The sequence below is a fragment of the Pseudoliparis swirei genome, chromosome 21 (assembly GCF_029220125.1).
Source record: "Pseudoliparis swirei isolate HS2019 ecotype Mariana Trench chromosome 21, NWPU_hadal_v1, whole genome shotgun sequence".
Taxonomy (NCBI): domain Eukaryota; kingdom Metazoa; phylum Chordata; class Actinopteri; order Perciformes; family Liparidae; genus Pseudoliparis; species Pseudoliparis swirei.
Window position 1 is genome coordinate 8,145,335 of NC_079408.1, and position 20,040 is coordinate 8,165,374.

Here is a 20,040-nt window from a genome sequence, read left to right on the forward strand (position 1 = left end):
GAAGTGCGAATTATTTTAGCCCAAATTCATGCACACAAGCACGATCTTCAGTTCAGCCTTATTTGTGCAACTGACAAAAGGCTCTCACAAAAATCACGATGGAGACGCCTCCATTAAAGTCAGAAGCGCCACACAAACTCTGCAGGCTCACGCAGATTAAGTGTTTTAGTAAAGAGAGCAAAACAATAGTGACTCTATAACTGGGCATGTTAAAGTGATGGGCAAAGTGAGTTAGTTTCTACGATAGAATGAAACAGATTGCCTATGGCATCGTTCTAGTGACTGCTGGTGGTTTCCATGATGTCAAGCTGAAAACTCTTGTCATACGGGTCAGCAGGACGCATGACACGCGCATCACATTCTTTTAGAAATCTTGTTGTCCAGTTGAGAAAGCAAGCATTGTACCACTGTGGCCCCGCCCACTTCTGGCTTAGTCATGGCTCCAGAATATGCACAGTAATGTGAACAAACGAATTAGTGCAACTCAGAACAAATTGCACTCTAAGTTTTCAAATGTATAAGGATAAGGTTGTTTATTGTCCAATAGACAACTTACATTTCCTTCAACAGGAAGTTAAAATGGTATTAAAAAACAGAAATCCAGCAGAAACCCAAAGTATAAGCTGGGCCCGTCGGTGTCAACAAATTCCATAAAATCAAGCAAGCGTTTACCTTTGTGTGAAACATCTTTTTAATAGTCTCGAAAGGCTCGACATTGACGCAATACTGGGGGAGGGAAGGAGGGGGTGGGGGGGGTTACAAATACAATTGCGTTAAAAACGGTTTACATTTATACACCCACAGCTCAGAGTGAAAAGAAAATGTACATTTAAGGCAACCACATTTCCCAAGTGCAAGGAGCATACACGGTGACAGCAGCATCTCCATAAGACGGTCAGTCTTAAAATCACCCGCAGCCCCTGAACACAGCATTACACAACATGCTACTTATGGCCCCCAAAAGACTAGATTTCAGCCTCTTCAAGCCCAGGTGTGTTTACTGCTGCCGGACACATTCAACACATCTGGAAACAGACGAGTCAACAAAGTCGCTCGTGTCTTGAACTAAAGTGTACCCACAGTACGTCCCTCTCAAATGCATTGACGTGAACAGCGTTTTACATTCATTTACAAAATGTACAATTTAAAATTGAGTTAGAGCTACAAATGGTCTGGTTTAAAAACCAAAAACAATTAACATCCAGAATATTACAATCGTGCCAATTTTAAAAAACACACAAGAAGCCAGACCCAGAACTGTCAGGCAGTTTGCATACAAGTTTATAACTTTACATCCCAAGTTCCAAACTGAACTGACTAGTTTAGTTTGGAACTGTACTCGTAGTTATTCAGACAAAATGCATTGTACAAAAAGCACTGTAGAAAATATGACACCACCAGAGTGTCATTTACATTTGGGCAGAGGTGCGTATAGCCACAGGAAACCGGATCTCCAATCCAATCCCTCCCATTGTTCAGCACTCCTCTACCACGGTACCAGCCGAGGAGGAGTACAGTTTCTTCTTGATCAGCCGGAAACCTGGACTCAGTTTAAGTACGTGCCGAAAAGTCGGGGCAAAGCAGGCTCCCATGAATAGGTCCCGGAGGCTGGGCCAGGCGGTGCCGTCCTGCTTGAACACGAGAGTCAGCTCGAAGGTGGGCGCCACGCTGGCGTCGTACATGATGCGCTCCAGCCGCTTGCAGCCTTTGTCCAGCTCCAGGTCGACGTACAGGATGCAGCCGCGCAGACCGCAGGGCTCGCACGACGCCAGCCGCAGGACCTCCCGAGCGATCCGCCGCGTGAGCTTCTCTGGTACCAGCACCGAGGAGCAGTGGAGCGTCGTCTTCTTGGCTCGAGACAGGCAGTTCTCAAACATCTTGGCCAGCTGTTGACAGCTTCGGTCTTCAGTGACATCCGCGGTCCTCTGGGGCTCGGCCAAGCAGTGGTCCCAGAAATCCAGTTCTATGGAAGCATAACATTTAGGTGACCGGATGTATTATTTTAATGTAGGTTAAGAGCCCTCCAATAAACGACCCTTTCACGACACATTATGCACATATGTTTTTCAATAAATTCTGACCGCTCCTAACATGAATAAGTGATGAGAAGACTTGATCTGCTTTTATATCCCCTATGGTTGCAGTTTGTGAATTTTGAGTCAACATATGAGAGAATAAAACAATATGCAATCAAGGACAGACTGCTGAACCATCTAAAACCTGCAGATGTGAATCAAACCAATCACAATCGAGTTTCACAATACAATAATTCAGCTTTGGACAGAGAGAAAGACGTGCAGTCTGGCTGTTCTACACAGGTTGTTGTTGTGAAGAGGGGCTGAAGGGATGACTTCATCCTCTGTTGACATCGCCTCCCCTCCCCTCCCCATCTCCTCCACTGCTGCAGCCATGCACCACACTGGGATAAACAAGCACACCAATGGAAGTATCCAGCAACTCGCAGGTCATCTATACAGTCACACACAAACAAGAACACAGAAAAGGCTAGAGCGCTTACCTTTCTCAATGCAAGCCTGGTCATATCTTCGGTCGACTGAAATGCGTTCGCTGCTCTTGGTCTTTAACTTGCTCGTGGCGACCATGCTGACAAGTCTGGACGTCTCCGGGAGCGAGCTGCTGTCTCTGTGGTGGCTCTTCTTCTTCTTCTTCTTCTTCTTCTTCTTCTTCTTCTTCTTCTTCTTCTATCAAAGCAGCCTGCAGAGAGACAGCAGCAGCGTCAGAAACAGGTCGTGTTTTGTTCAGAGACAGGTGGCGCATTCAGATGGCTATTCTCACGTGACCACTTCAAACTGGTCAAATAGGGCAACGTTAGCCATTAAGATGCCAATTTAACCCCCCAGCCACACACTAAACAAAGATAATAAATGACTTACCTTGAATATTAACTCGTTCAAAAAATATTAGTTTAGGCAGTTTTGTCACAAACAAATAAATACGCCGCTCTTCTCTCACACTAACACAAAGTGCTTTCTGGCCGAAAAGTTATGAGGAGTATTTATACCTTCCGCGACTCAGCTGACTCGAGGGGTTTGACCAATCAGAGCGCGCCTCTCGACCTGAAACACGCAGCCCTTCGCCGATTGGCTGCGAAAGGGCCCTTGAAATAAAAAAAATGGCCAATACTTTGGGAGCATGTTTGTGTTGCTACATGGACCAGGTAGCCTGCTTAATAAAGTTCGTTAGAGGTGAAGTTTTGTGTTTACTTTGAAAACCGGATTTTCTGGGATTAATCCGCCTCGACCTTGCTTGTTATTTCCTGTTTGGAAATATTTACAACACTGACACGGTGACAGTGACCGAAACTAGAGCAAGAAGGGCAAACACACATATTGTGTCATACTGAAATACAATGGTCAAATGTTTTTTTATGAAAAGTCTTAGTGTTAGTATTCATTGTCAGTATTGGTGTTCAGACACAGATAATGTTCCTTGGGTACTTTATTTCAGGCTCAATTAACCTACATATTTGGGGATTTTGTGGAATGACGGCTATGCCAATCACATACGAGTCGTGTTGGTTTTTAGTAAAGTTTAGAAGTACCATGCAGTAACAATATAGATATAAACAGAATTTCATATTTTTGAAAAATATTTATTTAAAAAAGCCCCTCTGCAAAGACACAACTATATATATAAATCCCATGAGGCTTTTACATTATGCCATGGTGTTGTCAAATCCTACTCATTAGGTTTTATCATAGACAAAACAACAATCAACAGCATTTTTTTTTTGTATTATGGCATTTTCAGTAACATTCAAATAAGTATTCTGGTGTTGAAATAAAAGACCGATGCATAAACATGGAGTCTGAACTCAAGTTTAGGAACCCCCACACTCCAATCCAAGCTGAAGCAGTGGTTGCCTTGTCAAATACTACCCCCCAAAAAAAGACACACAGAAAATCTATACTCTCTGGCTTTCACATCAACCAGTCATGTGCAAAGTAAGCGAAACTTTTTCCCCAAATGTATGTCTAAAGCAAATGAAGACAGACATTAGTGGCCCGTTTTACATAAGGATGGAGGAAGCAGCTGCTCGGACAGCTTTACTTACATCTCACTGTCTTTGTATGTGTACGTGTTTGTACATGTGGCAGGTAAACACTGAGCACAGTTGTTCATCTCATCAGCAGATTATCCATCATCATACAGCCGTAACTGGATCTGCCCCTCTCGCCCCCAGCAGCTCTGCTGGCTGAAGGGTAATGGAATCCAGTGGCTGAGGGAGCGAGAGAGAGTGCTTTCCTCCAGTCACATGGGGAGAACTAGATATGCCTCAGAAAGAAAAGTCACATGCTTTAGCTAGTGTTACTGCCTTTGTGGAAGCAGGCTCGATGTGTAAAGGGCTGGATACGCAAGGTGTTTGTTCAAAAGACATTAGTTTGACACCTTTCTTATTGGAGTGTGAATCTGAGCAGTTTTAATGCAAATGTATTTCTTTATCTTAAGAGTTTAATTGAGACAAAGGCTGAAATATGAAACATGAAACAGTTTGTTGAGGTACACTGGGAAATGTTGCGATTAAACTGTGTTGAAACACGTGTTAATACTAAAATACTGAAATCAATAAAACAATATTGGCTAGTTGATGATCTATCCGCCGCAAGGAAGAACATGCTTCTGAATCAGGTGTTGAGACCAAAGTTCAAAGATGCATCGCGCCAGCTCTCATTAACACGCGGTTTTAAGGAGGTTTTGACCTAAATTCATCCTGACAAAGTCCCTACAGCTCTGAGGAAGCTATCATTTGGACCCAGTAGCCCACATTTAGCACTGTATCATACAAACATAACAAGCAGAAATGTGTTTACTGTTTAATATAAGATATATTCAGGTCAGATTAAACATTTTCTATATCCTGTAAAATGGAGAATCTTGAGAGTGATCTTCAGGGAAACGATTAAGAAAAGGAAAATACTTCAGACTCTATATCTGAAACCTGTCTCTTGTCCAACTCGTATCTGCAGACGTTCCCATAACCTGCAACAATGTGGGTTAGCTGGGTAAAAATATACTCCTGCGCCCATTACAACTATGTGTGCAGAAGGTGCACATCAATTCTATGTGCAGCTGTGCATTCAGGGCAGTTACATGATCATTTTTAGCTGTAAGAGCAACTTTACTCCCAGTGTTAAGAAGTGCAATAACACTGCAGCAGATTCATGCAACAGGAAACCCATCTAGGAGCCGCTCAACGTGATATCTTGAGAATACGTCAAACAACGCCACAAGTGTGCAGAACGAGAAAGATATAGCTCAGAAAGAACGCAGCTCAGACCGAGGCTCCGGACTTCTGACTGAAAGAAAGTCCCGAAGACCTCTGAACTCTGCACCTAAAAGCTCAGGAGGCCGACGCGGTGCTAACAGCTGCTGTCAGCTCTCTGGAGGATCAATCCATTTGCTGAAGATGTTTCTCATTCTGCCTCTATTTTAACTTTGAGTGTTTTCGGAGTGCGGCCCCTCCTGCATGTGGCTTGTGTATGATACAGGGTAAAAGACCGGGCCACGTAATGTGAAGCCCCTCTGCTTTTGACCTTCACACTCTCGTATTGGAAAGGCGAGTCATCCAAAATCTTGCTTGTGAATTTTTTCCACGTGCAAACTCCTGTTTCCCTTATCGAGGCAACAGATAACACGTGTTGTGTTTCAGGTTACTTATCCATCCATGAACCTTCTGTTAGCCCCCATCAAGACGCCCGGTATGCCAAGCTGACACCGCTCCGTGCTCCTCGCTGCGCCCGCCTTCCCTCCCACATGGAGTTTAACAACAGGAGTCTTTCTGCTGAGTTGCACTTCTGTACCGCAGGAGATAGAAAAGCAGCTTGCATGTGCAGGAGTGCTCTCTGTGCATATAGCAGAACGTTGAACACAGTAAAGAAGTAGATCCCCCACAAGTAAAAGTCCTTGAGAACATGTGATATGATGGGTTTTTCTTCGTTAGAATATTCACATGTATTCATAATGGAAGTTAATATGTGGAAAGGAGCTTCTCCTGTTACTTGATTGGGCAGAAGCTCTGCTTGTGTTCACAGTTGGCTTTAACAGTTCATTTGAGAAGAAAACAGTTGGTTTTAATGCACCGTTGGTTACAGTTGGACTAATTTGACTGAGACTTTCCTCAGTTTACATGTCGCTATGGTAGCACGAGGCAACAGCACGGCCCCAAGGCCACCTGAAGCCAAAGGACATGTTCTCTGCTTTTCACACGTGTGTCTAATTTAAGGCATCCTACACAAACAAGGAATATGCATCAGCAACACTGAAATGTACACTTTAAGGCATCATTTAGTCCCATTGTTTTTCCACTTAACCTGAGGATAATCTGCTGGTTCTAATCTGTAATGTTTGCTGTTCTGCAAGTATTACACAGCAAGAGATTAAACATGTGGAAACCTGTTCTCCAGAGCTTATCATTTTGAATCAATAAGGCCTCACAAAGGCGATATTCAGCAATGATGGCGATCGATTGAAATTATCTCAAACATTGATTTTTCACTGTCAGACACTTTAAGATTGAAAGGGAAAATTAAGAGGTTATCTGGCCTAAAAAAGGAGACTGCACACATGAGTTGTGGATAGAAACTGAAGGAGAATGGCCTGGCATCCTGCATGTAACTCATGGTGGTGTGGTGGGCCTTCTGCCCATCTGCTCACTGTCTGTGCCCACAGTCCAAGCCGTTGCCCAGTCTCATTTTACAAAGGCCACAGATACAGCCGGTGCTTATTACCCCCGTGTGAATCGAATAAAAAAATGGAGGTCATGACTACAAAAGTCTTTTGCATTTATAGGCTGCCGGGACATTTAATTAGTTCCATGACAATCTCAACGCTCACTTGGTTGTGAGCGTGTCTGTGCTGCACTAAATGAGAGCTGTGTTAAGAAGATCAAGCAGAGTGTGAGTCGTACCCCTACATCTCACTCCTGTCAACAGCCTCATGAAATCGCTCTGCAATAAACAGCAGCTCACAAACTGGGGCAGCCGCTGTTGCTCCTGTGTTTTGTGTTGACCTTTTGCTCCCTCTAGTGGCAAATCCCTGAACTGACACTGGGGCTTAAGTACAGGACGTTAAACTTCAGGAGCAGAACAGCAGGTCAGATTGTTCTCAGTCTAATCAGAGTTACTGAATTTAACAAGTAAGAAAAGCTACTAATGAATTGAGAAATATACGGCTGAAAATGACTTTTGATAAATTTGAAGAGCAATGTCAAACTCAAAAAGTAATTTAACATAATATGATGTTAAACCACACCGATGAACAAATACCTCAACGTAAGTTCACGAGTGGATTCAAAGAACTGAAGCTGCACAACTCATCCGTTTCCGAGGGATTTATTGAGGATGACAACTTGAGGTTGAGAGCAACGAAATTCAGACATAAAGCGGTTACAGTGTCATTTCAATACACCCCCCTGCATCTGCTTCACTTATTTATTGTGCTTGAATATTTGCTAACAACTTAAATTGTAACATTACTGCAAATCCTTCGCATGCACACACAATTGATGGTGAATGTACAACACTAACTTGGTTGGCTTAATACACGTTTGCAGTGGAGAAGCAACAACTTATTAAGAAATACTTCACCGAGACACATAACAAATATATATATATATATATTAGCACACCTCAAAAGAGCTAGTTACAATGCCTTCCTTTGGGGGAAATTAAAGGACAAACTAAAAACATCACAATCTGCAGTTCAAAGGACATCCATGATGAAACAAACAACACAACCAAAAGACAATATACAACTATGACAGTCAAACGTGAGGTCAGTGCACTGTACAGGAGATGTGTTTTGTGGGCCATCATGTGGACAGATATAAGTAGTATTTAGGTGTGTCTTTGTCTACAGAATACTGAACTAAAGCAGATTAAGTTCATTTATTCAATTCCACAGGCAATGATTAATCTACTTAAAGTGTTCATCTCATACTTTCAATTAAAATATTTACTGTATGAGTCCAAGGGAATGTGTTTTGTGATTGAAACTAGGAGTTCACTTACAAACAGAACCGTTTTCAACACGCAGAATCATGCATTCGTTTCTGCTTTCCAAAATGTTTCACAAAAATAATTCATAAAATCAAACATCTTAACGGCTCCTTAAGACCGTCGGTGTGCAGGACCCAACCACCGGCCGATCTTGATGTTGCTGCCCTTCTTTTGTCTTTTTTTTGCATTATCTCGCAGCAGCTGAAACATACATAACAAGAGAGGCAAGTGATCCAATCAAACAAGAATAATTCGTGATGAGAGAAGTTAATCCGACCCGAAAAGCGCGAACATTATGTCCCCGGTGTAGCGATACCGACTCTTTCCCTCTTGCTCTCTGATGCAACAGTTCATCTGGTCGGACATTTTTGGAAATAAATCCTTAAAGTAGTGATTCCCAAGGGCACTCCATAAAGGAACTAGAATGGGCACTCGGTAGAGCGCATACCTTCGCATATCACAAGATTGGGCATTGAATTATGAACATTTTGGCATTAGTTGCCAATTGGATAAAAATTGACCGTGCTATGGTAAAAAGAAGATGTTGCCCTTTCCATGACCTTGACCTTTGACCCGATTGATCCCAAAATCTAATCAAATGGTCCCCGGATAATAACCAACCATCCCACCAAATTTCATGCGATTCGGTTTAAAACTTTTTTTGTTATGCGAATAACACGCATACAAATAAATAAATAAATAAATACACGGCGAACAAAACATAACCTTCCGCATTTTCAATGCGAAGGTAATTAGCAAATATGTGTTTTAAAAAGTATTTGGGCTTGAAAGGTTTCCAACAATAACACAATTAATTTTAACAGTAAGAGTTTAAATGGTGTCAAGCAGTCTGCTTAATTGATATTGTGATGAAGAGGAGATCTTTAAAAGATTCTTCTCAAACACCCCTTCTGTAACAGATCCCAGAACTGCTGCATTAAAGATCTAATATAATGCGCAGGATTTGGCAGCGCCTTCGGTGAGGTTGCAGATTGCTGAATCTTCTCCCGTTTGCCAAGCGCCGAGAACTACGGTGGCCCGATGAGAACAAACGTGAACAAGCGGGAACGGCCCCACCTCGAGCCGGCGTTTGGTTTGTCTGTTTTGGGCTACCGTAGAAACATGGCCGCCGGCTCTGTGAGGAGGACCCTCTCCATATGTAGGTATAAAAATCTCTTTCTAAGTTTGTGAAAACTCACTGTGTGTGTGTGTGTGCGGCATGTATGAGTTTTTGCAGTCGGATAAGAATTTATGAAAGCTACAGTCCAAAGACGTAAAAACATAAACACGTTCTTCCTCGGAGAAATTCCTAAAGCATGAGTCCGTTTCCCGCTGGACAAATGAAGTAGGGCGGATCGTCTGAGGGAAGGAAGGCCGCACATTTAGTGCCCATTATACTTTTGTTTTTTTCTAGGGGGGGGGGGGGAAGGGGCATTGAGCCTGTGTACAAGCCACATATGACACATGCGGCCCCGTGGACGGGCACACGCACACGCCTGACGGCATCTGGGCCGCACTGACATTTACAGACCGCACAATAGCTGCTGTCCAAAATAATCTGTGTTTATGTGAGGAAGTCCCCTATCTCTCTCGCCCGGCTGCTTGATCGAGGGTGGGGAGGGGAGCGGAGGGGATGGGAGGGGGAGGGGGTGCAAAATCACAGGAAACACCTTCTGTTGCCCAGCAGAGTCCCAGAAGCCCGTACAGTACAATAAGATATTAAAAGCCTGAAACTTTCCTGGAATCCCTGCGAGTCCGTGTCTGGAGAGACCGCTCTACGCCGAGGGACGAGCGGACACGCAGACAGGAAAGAGACAGAAGGCCGCTCACCAGTTTCTTCTGCCGCCGCCGACTTCACGCCGAGGAGCATGACACCGTCTTTGGTGCTTTCGGGTCTGCTCTGGAAAGATGCGCTGCACGGCGAGAGAGAGAGAGAGAGAGAGAGAGATGGTTAAGTGGTGTGCACGCTTTTTCAAAGAAGAAGAAGTTCACACTTACTTCTCCGTTCCGGTGTCAATGGTTTCTGTTGAAGAGAGGACGAGAGGCGCCGATGAGACCATGTCAAACATATTCATCTTTCCATTTCAAAATCAAACAACGCTCGCACACTTCCGAGTGCCGGGTGCATGTGAAGGACGCCGTGCACGTACCCGAGTGATCGTGGATCTTCTTGCATTTGGATTTGAGGACGATGGTCGCGGCAGCTCCCACCAGGAGGACGGGCAACAGAATCCACCACAGCCTTTTGTCTGTGGGGGAGGGGGGGGGGCAGACCGGTGATGTAGCAGCGACCTCAAAGTTAACCTTCAATGACCTTAACGCGCTCTGTCTTTGTGAGCCCAAACTGTCTTTACAGGTGTTCGTGGGGACTCGTGAGTTAAGCAGAGTACAGGTGTGTGCATTACCTGATTTGGGGGGTACTTTTCCATCAGTGCCAGACAGAGAACCTTTCAAAACAAAGTGTTTTATGATTAAAAATGGTTTATGAATGGGCTTGCGTTATTTTGTTCATGGCTTCATATGCAGAATACCCAAATGCATTCTGGTAGCACAGGATGACTTACCTGCACCTGTCTCCGCACCCTTTTCATTCAGATGCGGTGGCGTCCCTGCAGGTCTCGTGGTGTGGTGTGCTGCAACCACATTGCAATTAAGGAATTACTATTCATTATTATTACCGAGTAAAGCCATGAAATCATCTACAATGATGTTACATCTGCTTTACGATCAATAAACTATGCACCTAGAAAGATGCATTCAATCTTTAAATGTACATTTTCATGGAAGTGTTAACCCGCTGTATTTGTCATATTATGTTGGCATTATGTTTTTATTTATGAATATAAAGAAATAAATATGAAGAATATAAGAAGAAGAAAGAGAAGTGCTTGTTTTAAAGAGGGCAACACATGTACACAATACTATACAGTACCTGGGGCAGGAGGAGGTGTACCTATATTAAAATAAAGATAATTTGAGTCAAACGTTTGACATTTCATTTCTGAATCATCATTCTGAGACGATCGAGTTATTTCCTTTGGTCTCTCGGTGCAATCATCACAACACTATTGTAATTGGTTTAAATACGTCTTTAAATACTGGATGTAAAAGAGTTCATGCAGCGTGGTCACGCCCGGCTCAACCTCTAGAAAAATGCATCCCGTGTATGATTATGATAAAAACCTTGATGGGACAAAAGCTGTACAACGTGTTACCTGGAGTCTCAGTTGTGTGGACCACCGTGTGGTTTCCAGAGTCGGGCTGAGGAGATCTTGGTTGAAAACTGACATTTATCAAAGCTAAGATGAAAAGAAAAAGAAAATGAAAAGGAAACAAAGCTCACTAAATATTCTTTATTTTTGTTTAAATTGTGGACTTTACTATATGTCTTATGATATGTATTATTCTCTCTCTTCTGAGTTTCTTTGCAGCTGCTTTGCATCTTTTTGTAGTCGTTTCGGTCTTTTTGTCGTCTTTTTTGTGTCTTTTTCTGGTCATTTTGAGCCTCTTCCTGATTGGTGCTAAGCTTCAAAATGACATTATGTAGGTGAAGGCTGTGCATCCTTAAACCCATGAATTCAAATACAGTCTCACTTTTCCGGGTCACAGGGCGAGCTGTCGAGGCCCCGGTGGCTGCAGATGCTGCGGTCGCTGAGGCCACGGGCCTCTTCGGCGCGAGGGTTGCCGCCTCAGTTTTTTCTAGAAATAAAAGGGAAATGAAAGAATCTTTTTTTAAGGAACATGGCCAAACACGTCTACAAGGAGTATCGTATGTATCCATCTTCAGTCTCACTGTTCTCAGGAGACTTGCTGGTGGCGACTCGAGGAGCAGTGGGAGCTGCAGGTTGTGGTTTCGTCGTCGTTGCCTTTGGAGTTGGTGCTGCCGCTGTGGTTGCCGCTGCTTTTGTGGTTGGTTCTACGGTTGGTGGTACGCCCGGTGCTACGGTTGGTGCTATGGTGGGTGCTATATGTGGTGCGACGGTTGGTGCTCCATCAGGTGCAGCGGTTGGTGCTACATGTGGTGCTGCAGTTGGGGCTTTTGCTGGCACCGCCAGTGCTGTAAATATACAAAAAACAAAATAAATGTACATATAAATGGTTCTTATGATATACAAATAGATCTTCTCCACCCGAGAGTAAATAAATGTATTTCCCAAATGTAACTTTTGCATTAATGCCATACTTACTTGTGGCTATATGTGTTCTCGGGGATGCTGATGCCTCAGCATCTGATGAAACTGTAAAGCAAAAACACAAACATTTAAAGTTTTATTAATTTATTATTTATATGTGAGAAGTGAAATCCCGAACCAGAAGTCATTGTCCAGTCCACCAAGCTGGCTCTTCGGTTCATATCACCACTGTCTGTGTTATAAACCAATGTGCTCTAATTCAGCCTCCAGTACCAAAACACCAGACACAGTTTGTCCGTGCAAAACATTTTCTCAGACAGATTCTCTATTTTAGGTCCACAGTTGCATATTAACACGGTTCCTGTTTGGCACGGCCTTAAAACCCGACGTCCGAGACAAAGGCCCCTGCTCCGAGTGTCAGACTAGGGATGAGGAGTCAAGATAGTGGTGGAGGTCGCGGCGTGTTGAGGTGGATATCCTCTGCTTGAAGCGCTTCAGCAGTGTGAAGCTGCATCCTGTCCCAGACGCACTATTGTTGTCCCCTGACCTCAGCAACCAAGCATCCTGTCTTCATCGCTTTCAGCTCGCATCCCATTCAACATCTTCCTCACCGGCCCCGGCCCTCAAGCACCGACGGCATGCGGCTCCGTCTGGTTTCACGAGTCCCATCATGAAAAGCAGCTCCTCTTGCCAGAGAGGTTCCCTCAGAGAAGTCTAAAGCCCCGACATCTTCCGCTCATTATTTCAGGTTTTTTCAGTCCAAGTGAATTTTAAGTTGTTTAACCCTCCTGTTACCTTAACATTTACTTACATATTTTACCCTCGGGGGTCAATTTGACCCCAGCAATTTAAACCTCCAGAAAATTATTAGAATTAATATTGTTTCCCAAGTTTAAGTGTGAGGTACTTTATGTTTGTTTGTTGACTACCTAAATAGCCCTTTAAATATATAAAAAAGTTGATATTTCTTATATGTTTGACACAGTGAAAAACAGCCTGGGGTCAAATTGACCCCAAAGAACACCGACATTAAACATTGAATGGGGTCAAATTGACCCTAAAGGCAACAGGAGGGTTAAGTCATCCAAATTAAGGATGGTTTTCATATAGTCAGGTGTTAAGTAAGTAAAGCCTACCTTTTTAAGTAAAGTTAAGTAAATAAAGCCCACCTTTTTAAGTAAAGTTAAGTAAATAAAGCCTACCTTTTTAAGTAAAGTTAAGTAAATAAAGCCCACCTTTTTAAGTAAAGTTAAGTAAATAAAGCCTACCTTTTTAAGTAAAGTTAAGTAAATAGCGCAACCTTTTAAGTAAAGTTAAGTAAATAAAGCCTACCTTTTTAAGTAAAGTTAAGTAAATAAAGCCTACCTTTTTAAGTAAAGTTAAGTAAATAAAGCCTACCTTTTTAAGTAAATAAAGCCTACCTTTTTAAGGAAAGTTAAGTAAATAAAGCCCACCTTTTTAAGTAAAGTTAAGTAAATAAAGCCTACCTTTTTAAGTAAAGTTAAGTAAATAAAGCCCACCTTTTTAAGTAAAGTTAAGTAAATAAAGCCTACCTTTTTAAGTAAAGTTAAGTAAATAAAGCCTACCTTTTTAAGTAAAGTTAAGTAAATGAAGCCTACCTTTTTAAGTAAATAAAGCCCACCTTTTTAAGTAAAGTTAAGTAAATAAAGCCCACCTTTTTAAGTAAAGTTAAGTAAATAAAGCCTACCTTTTAAAGTAAATTTAAGTAAATAAAGCCTACCTTTTAAAGTAAATGTAAGTAAATAAAGCCTACATTTTTAAGTAAAGTTAAGTAAATAAAGCCTACCTTTTTTAATCTGGAGTTCTAATTCATTGCAAAGAAGTTCAAACTAAGTCCTAAACATGTCAGATCAAGTCCAAGTCAAGTCTCCAGTATTTTGTCACATGACAAGTCCTTTAGGACATTTGAGAGTGAAGCCTCAAGTCATGTCGACTGTCCTTTTGGGCAAGTCAACAAGTTCATTTCAAGTCGGTGTTGAAAGGTCAGAACTCTTTTTTTCTTTTTCTCTTCATCGCTTTTCTTTATATGCTGTGCAAAAAAACAAAAACGCTCCCACATATGAGTCACGTCTCCGGCGGGTGAGCAGCCGCCAGGCCGAGGGTGTTTCCTCCAGATGCTCACGGCTCCACGCTGGAAGTAGATTGGGTGCCAGTTGGGACATTTTGGTCTCCGGACACTGATCTGCTGTATATCTGAGAGAAGGGGGCAGTTTGGTTCCCACCGGCTATCTGCTGTGAGATCACCTATCTGGGGTCCTTTTGGCTCCGCACAAGGAAAACCAACAAATCGAGAGCCCCCCCCCCTTTCCTTTCAGGCATTTCTTTTCATTCCTAAAAGTTAGTTTTGTTTTGTGCTTTGTCTCATGTGCTCATAGAGAAAATATATTCTATCTTCACTTTGATTCAATACACTCAATAACAAACAACTTTTTTCTCTTTCTTGTTCGTACAAAGGACAACCAAAAGGCACGTACACAGACACACACACACACACACACACACAGAGCTTATCTCTGCCTCAATTAACGGAAATACACCCTTTGAGTGGACCTCTCTGAGGAACGGTTCAAAGTGTGAGCGCCTTTTGAACAACACTGTGATCTTTATCTTTGCACGTACCAAAATCAGGATAAAACACGAGGAAAACATCATCCATCAGAACAACTACTGCCTCACAACACAACAACATACGTGTTCCTCCTTTCTCACAATGGGGCCCATCAATTTGACAGGAAACGCAAACTGTGGAAATGTTTTTCACACATCAGTGAAGATGGCTATTTTATTTATCCTCCACACACTGACAATGCACAGAAACAAGAAAAATAACTCAGACAGCTGAGAATATTTCAAGGCCCCTCAAAACTGATTGTGAGAGATCTAACAACATATCTCTCAAGCAACAACAAAAAAGCAGTTTGATTGGTTCCCTTACCTGGTGTGAAGAAATGCACGGATGCCAGCAGGAAGAGGACGAGAACACTGGCGGTCTTCATGGTGATCGTGCGGCCGTAAACCCCTCCGACTTCTTCCTCGGTCACCAACTCAGTGGCCAGTAGGAAAGGTGCTCGGGCGCTCCGCTGCTGATGCTTATTTTGGCACTTCCTTTGGATAAAGAAAGGGGAGGAAATACACTGGCTTCCCTTCCTGACGTACAAAATAAGTGGGTGGCCGTGGAGACCGGCACAAGGCGGTCAGTGGGCGCACACCGATGTCCATTTAGGAGTCTCAGTTTGGAGTAATGTGTTTGAATGCTTCACGAACTTCCATCGTTTGTTCTTCTTTCCCTGCTGACACCACTTGACCAGTTGGGAGGAGACTGGGACGTACTGGTGCAGCAGCTATTTCATTTGTGATCCCTCAGGTTCAGGGTGTCAACCAAGCGGGAAATAAACAACATGGTATCCAGGAACTGTGTGCGAGTAAATATGAAAAACAAAGTACTTCGGGACCACTTGTACACACACTGTCCAACATTTCACACACAAACACAGACGCACATCAAGAAAACAGTTTGTTTGGGATAAACACTGATTATAGACGCACGTCCAAAGAGGCAAGTCTTGACGGCCATGACGTCTTTACTATTCTTCATTGTTTGTGGAACAGTCTCATTAAAATCTAGTTTCTACTAAAAGCAAAGATGACTCTTTTTGACTCTTATTTGAGGCTTTTCAGTGATGGTTTTCTTCTCCTGAACATTACCCGCACTCTACCACTCGTATGTTTCCATTATTTCCCCTTTGATACTTCTACGTCTCGTTGGTTTTCAGATTGTCCCTCTTAGGCTGCAAACTCCAGCTCCGGTGTTTTGGCCCTCCCGAAAAAAAACAGGAAGCCAGAGTTTACTTCCTTTCATTCGAGCATTGTGTTTGATTTCAGCTGAAGAGGCCGAAGAGACACGTTGGAGACCGAGGACAAGAATGTGCGAGCTTGGCTAAAATGTATTGTTAGTTTATGTTGTGAGTATTTACATATTTAGACAACTGCGTCAGGAAGGAGGTTGGATTTTACAGCTGGATTGATCTTTAACCCTCCTGTTACCTTTCGGGTCAATTTGACCCCATTCAATGTTTAATGTCGGTGTTCTTTGGGGTCAATTTGACCCCAGGCTGTTTTTCAGTGTCAAACATATAAGAAATATCAACTTTTTTATATATTTAAAGGGCTATTTAGGTTGTCAACAAACAAACATAAAGTACCTCACACTTAAACTTGGGAAACAATATTAATTCTAATAATTTTCTGGAGGTTTTAATTGCTGGGGTAAAATTGCCCCCGAGGGTAAAATATGTTAGTTCATGTAAAGGTAACAGGAGGGTTAAGTACATTTGTGTGTGATTTTAGAGGTTTAATTTCTAAATCACCATTTCTACGAGGAAGAGCTGCCCCGAAGTGATAAAACGAAAAACCAATAAAATGCAACATATGAATAAGCCTTATTCTACCTGTGTGTGGAGGAGGAAGCCTGCAGAGCTCCGTCTCCCGTGTAAACAGGTAGACACTGGTGCATTCTTGGCTTCATCTTCGTAGTTTAATCAAAGAAGCCACCAAAGGTTGAGGAAGAGGAAAACACGCAGTGCCAAAGTGGCGAGTGCGACACACTCCTTCACAGAACTGGAGGGAGGAGAGCATGTGAAGTGTGCGTTTCCATGGCAGCGCAGAACTACGGGGGATGGGAGTTTGTGTTTCCCGTAATCTTTGTTGGAAAACCCGATGCAAAAAACGCCCGTCGGACGACGTGTCTTACGTATTTGATTTTATTGGACACGGTTGCATATTCATCAGTGGAGAACGGACAGCCGGAGTCACACACAGGAGAAGCAGGTTGGTTTCAAGTTGAAATTCATGCACATTTTTATTGAACAGTTATATAAAATACTTTTCATAGTTGCAAGTGCATGCCTCATCTGCCAACAGTTTTGAAGTTAAATTACAAAAGCAAGGCTTCATGTCGTGTAGTGAATTACTTGGGCACTTAAGCAGTTCTTAAAAAAGATCAAAGTTGTTTTTGTGTGTTTCATCTTAAAGTATTGAGCAGTATCAAACCTGTAACTGATATACAAAGCAGAGTTCCAAATAATAATAATCAAATTACACTTTCTGTGGCACATTTACAAAACAGAACAAAACTGATTTACCTGTTATATGACACAAACAGCTAATCATGCATTTTTGAGTTACACATGTAACCACACACCTCACAAGAATTGTCAAACATGCTGAATTGGACTGTGTGCACTTACAAGTGCAGGTTAAAAATATGATTTCTCATCCATCTTAGATAATTAAATGCTTCAATTACAAAAGAAGTTGAAGGCAAAGAGCATCATGGTGTTAATTGAAAGTATGCAGGTATACGTTTCCAGTATATGTTCACGAAAGCGCAGTATATTTCAAAACAGGCCTCCACAGCCAAGATATTCAGATTTTCTATTTCCTTTGTTTGATTTTTATAAAACATGCATAGGCAGACACTTTACGTTTATTGTATTCTTTTTTTTTACACAATATAGGTTCTCTATTTTTACTTTGTTCGCAATACTTAAAAAGAGAAAAATGAACACTCAATTCCAGCAAGCCACAATAAATCTACCCCCCCAACCCCTTCCAAAAATGACAAAAAAATAAACATATTTGCAAATGATAGATAGGTAAATGTAAATTCCAGTTCTGAAACTCAAGAAAATAGGTATTCATTACAGAGTTATTTAGCCATTATACAGAAAAAAATCAGGTCAGAGCACACACCAAAAGAACCTGAGGTAAGCATAATATGTACAACCATAAAACGTTCCATTATTTGGCATTTCGACAACATTGCAACATTCTTTTTAAGACTGCCTAATTAATTTCAGAGCTATTTTATAAGAGTAGCAAAAAAAGTTATCAATAAATAGTCCTTATTTAGTTTGTACACCCTTATATGTTAAAAACATCATCTCATGTCCTGTCCTTTTTAGTGCTGAATTTCTGTAAACGTACAATAGTTAGTAAGAAGTTACACGACTTTCCATTTCGGTGTAAATGAGCAAGGGTCTTTCAAGAAATAAAATTAAAATTAAATCACCTTTAAGATCTCTCTATCCCTCTCGTCCTCCCCCCGCCCCCCTCTGACGTACACTACCGTTCAAAAGTTTGGGATCACTTAGAAATGACTTTATTCTTCAAAAAAAGCACTTTTTTTCAATAAAGATAACATTAAATTAATCAGAAATACCCTCTCTACATTGTTAATGTGGTAAATGGCTATTCTAGGTGGAAGTGTCTTGTTTTTAATGAAATATCTCCATAGGTGTATAGAGGCCCATTTCCATCAACTATCACTCCAGTGTTCTAATGGTACATTGTGTTTGATAATCGCCTTAGAAGACTAATGTCTGATTAGAAAACCCGTGCAATTATGTTAGCACAGCTGAAAACAGTTATGATGGTGATATAAGCTGTACAACTGGCCTTCCTTTGAGCTTGAAGTTTGTAGAACAAAATTAATACTTCAAATATTAATCATTATTTCTAACCTTGTCAATGTCTTGACTATATTTTATATTCATTTGATAAATAAAAGTGTGATTTTTCATGGAAGACACGAAATTGTCTGGGTGATCCCAAACTTTTGAACGGTAGTGTACGTGTGGTGGAGAATCAAGCACAGCAGAGGCCCGGCCGTGATGCGGCAATAATTTAGCAGATTTGACTATGAACTCATATTTTGAAGGCATATCCAAAGACTAGAAAGTGAGATGTCCCCGCCCCCCAACCCCCCCAGATTAAGTCATATATGCCTCCCCCCCCCTCCTTCCCACACATTCACCCGTTGCCCCCCAAGATGGCGCCTGCCGCCGGCCTTCACTGGATGTTGTCTCCGCTGCTGGTGCTCTCCTGGGCGTCCGTGCCGTTGGCCTCCGAGGACAGCACCTTGTTGAGGGAGTTGAGGCTGGCGTCGGAGGGCAGGGTGTCCCGCCGCGGCGGCATCCTCTCGTTGATGCGATCCAGACCCTTCGCCTCCGCGAAGCTGGTGATCTTGTGCTGGGGCGAGAAGCCTTTGATGGCTGTCGGGACGCAAGAAAAAGGGAGAATAGGGGAGAGATCAGGAGCGCTTTCAGAGGGGAGGGGGTGACATGATCAGGAGAATGGGGTCTCACTCGCTCACACTCACTCACACACGTGTTGGTCTTGTTGGAACAAAGAAGTCTTGAGGAGTAAATAACCGCGAGTCATCCATGAAACATGAGTAACCGACGGGCCTGTTCACTCTAACGACACCGGCATCATGTCGATCCACGGAGACTTTCAAGAATATATAGGCTGTCATTCAGGAAAATATGCTTATTTGCTTTCTTTCTGCATACATATTTTAAACAGGAACATGGCTGACCTGGCTCTATGTGGAGGTAACGCTCGCTGCCTTTTAGCACCTCTAAAGTTCTCATGTTAATTGTCTTCATACCTAAGAAAGACTAAGCATAAAGACAACACACTTTGACTTGTGGTCAAATACATATGGCAGAATGCAGTTAAAAAGTAATCGGAATACTTTGCTGGTAGTTAATGGAGCTAAGCTAACTGGCTGCTTCCTGTAGCATTATATTAAAAAAACATGAGGTCATCGAACTCTATGCAAAGAAGAGAATAAGCACATTTCCCCAAAATGTTCACCTATTCCTACCCATTTATTTATTTATATATATTATATATATATATTATTTAGATATATATATATTCACAAATCTGTACTATTCATAAGGCTGAACTAAATCTCCAACCGGTGATGTAGTTGTTGCATATATTGTTCAGCCCATTTCCACATTCATCATTTAGAGTGTTTCGCGGTTACATAACAGAAGAACGATGACTAAAAGAAGATC

At 42.2% G+C, this 20,040-nt stretch overlaps 3 protein-coding genes across 8 annotated transcripts in view; all 3 read right to left on the bottom strand.

Moving 5' to 3' along the window:
* Positions 1–519: 519 nt before the first annotated feature.
* On the bottom strand, positions 520–2,983 carry LOC130211801 (DNA damage-inducible transcript 4-like protein). The gene is made up of 3 exons (XM_056442801.1): positions 2,895–2,983; positions 2,519–2,715; positions 520–1,963 (listed from the first exon to the last, which is right to left on the bottom strand). The coding sequence occupies exons 2-3, from the start codon at positions 2,601–2,603 to the stop codon at positions 1,476–1,478; spliced, it is 573 nt and encodes a 190-aa protein (XP_056298776.1). The 5' UTR covers positions 2,604–2,715; positions 2,895–2,983; the 3' UTR covers positions 520–1,475.
* A 4,353-nt stretch (positions 2,984–7,336) lies between these two features.
* Positions 7,337–15,422, bottom strand: LOC130212019 (mucin-7-like). Its single transcript, XM_056443105.1, has 12 exons — positions 15,108–15,422; positions 12,206–12,256; positions 11,812–12,075; positions 11,613–11,717; positions 11,234–11,317; positions 10,951–10,971; positions 10,583–10,651; positions 10,424–10,465; positions 10,169–10,267; positions 10,017–10,041; positions 9,849–9,931; positions 7,337–8,219 (listed from the first exon to the last, which is right to left on the bottom strand). Exons 1-12 carry the CDS (start codon positions 15,166–15,168, stop codon positions 8,206–8,208), a joined length of 918 nt encoding a protein of 305 aa, XP_056299080.1. The 5' UTR covers positions 15,169–15,422; the 3' UTR covers positions 7,337–8,205.
* Positions 15,423–18,966: 3,544 nt separating this feature from the next.
* LOC130211606 (protein phosphatase 3 catalytic subunit alpha) overlaps positions 18,967–20,040 on the bottom strand; it is a 66,695-nt gene continuing 65,621 nt past the window's right edge. For 2 of the 6 annotated variants that reach the window (XM_056442464.1, XM_056442465.1), the window contains exon 14: positions 18,968–19,224. In XM_056442464.1, the coding sequence (XP_056298439.1) occupies positions 19,022–19,224 (203 nt within the window). In that variant the 3' untranslated portion in view covers positions 18,968–19,021. Of the gene's footprint in view, positions 19,225–20,040 lie in introns of all 6 variants that reach the window. The other 4 variants (XR_008835109.1, XR_008835108.1, XM_056442463.1 and 1 more) reach the window with 3 other exon arrangements.

Coding starts and splice junctions, on each gene's coding strand:
- LOC130211801 (XM_056442801.1), bottom strand. CDS start 2,603: ATGGTCGCCACGAGCAAGTTAAAGACCAAGAGCAGCGAACGCATTTCA. Junction 1,964..2,518: donor CCAGGCTTGCATTGAGAAAG/GTAAGCGCTCTA, acceptor ATGCTTCCATAG/AACTGGATTTCTGGGACCAC.
- LOC130212019 (XM_056443105.1), bottom strand. CDS start 15,168: ATGAAGACCGCCAGTGTTCTCGTCCTCTTCCTGCTGGCATCCGTGCAT. Junction 10,972..11,233: donor CCACACAACTGAGACTCCAG/GTAACACGTTGT, acceptor ATTTTAATATAG/GTACACCTCCTCCTGCCCCA. Junction 9,932..10,016: donor ATTGACACCGGAACGGAGAA/GTAAGTGTGAAC, acceptor CTCGCCGTGCAG/CGCATCTTTCCAGAGCAGAC.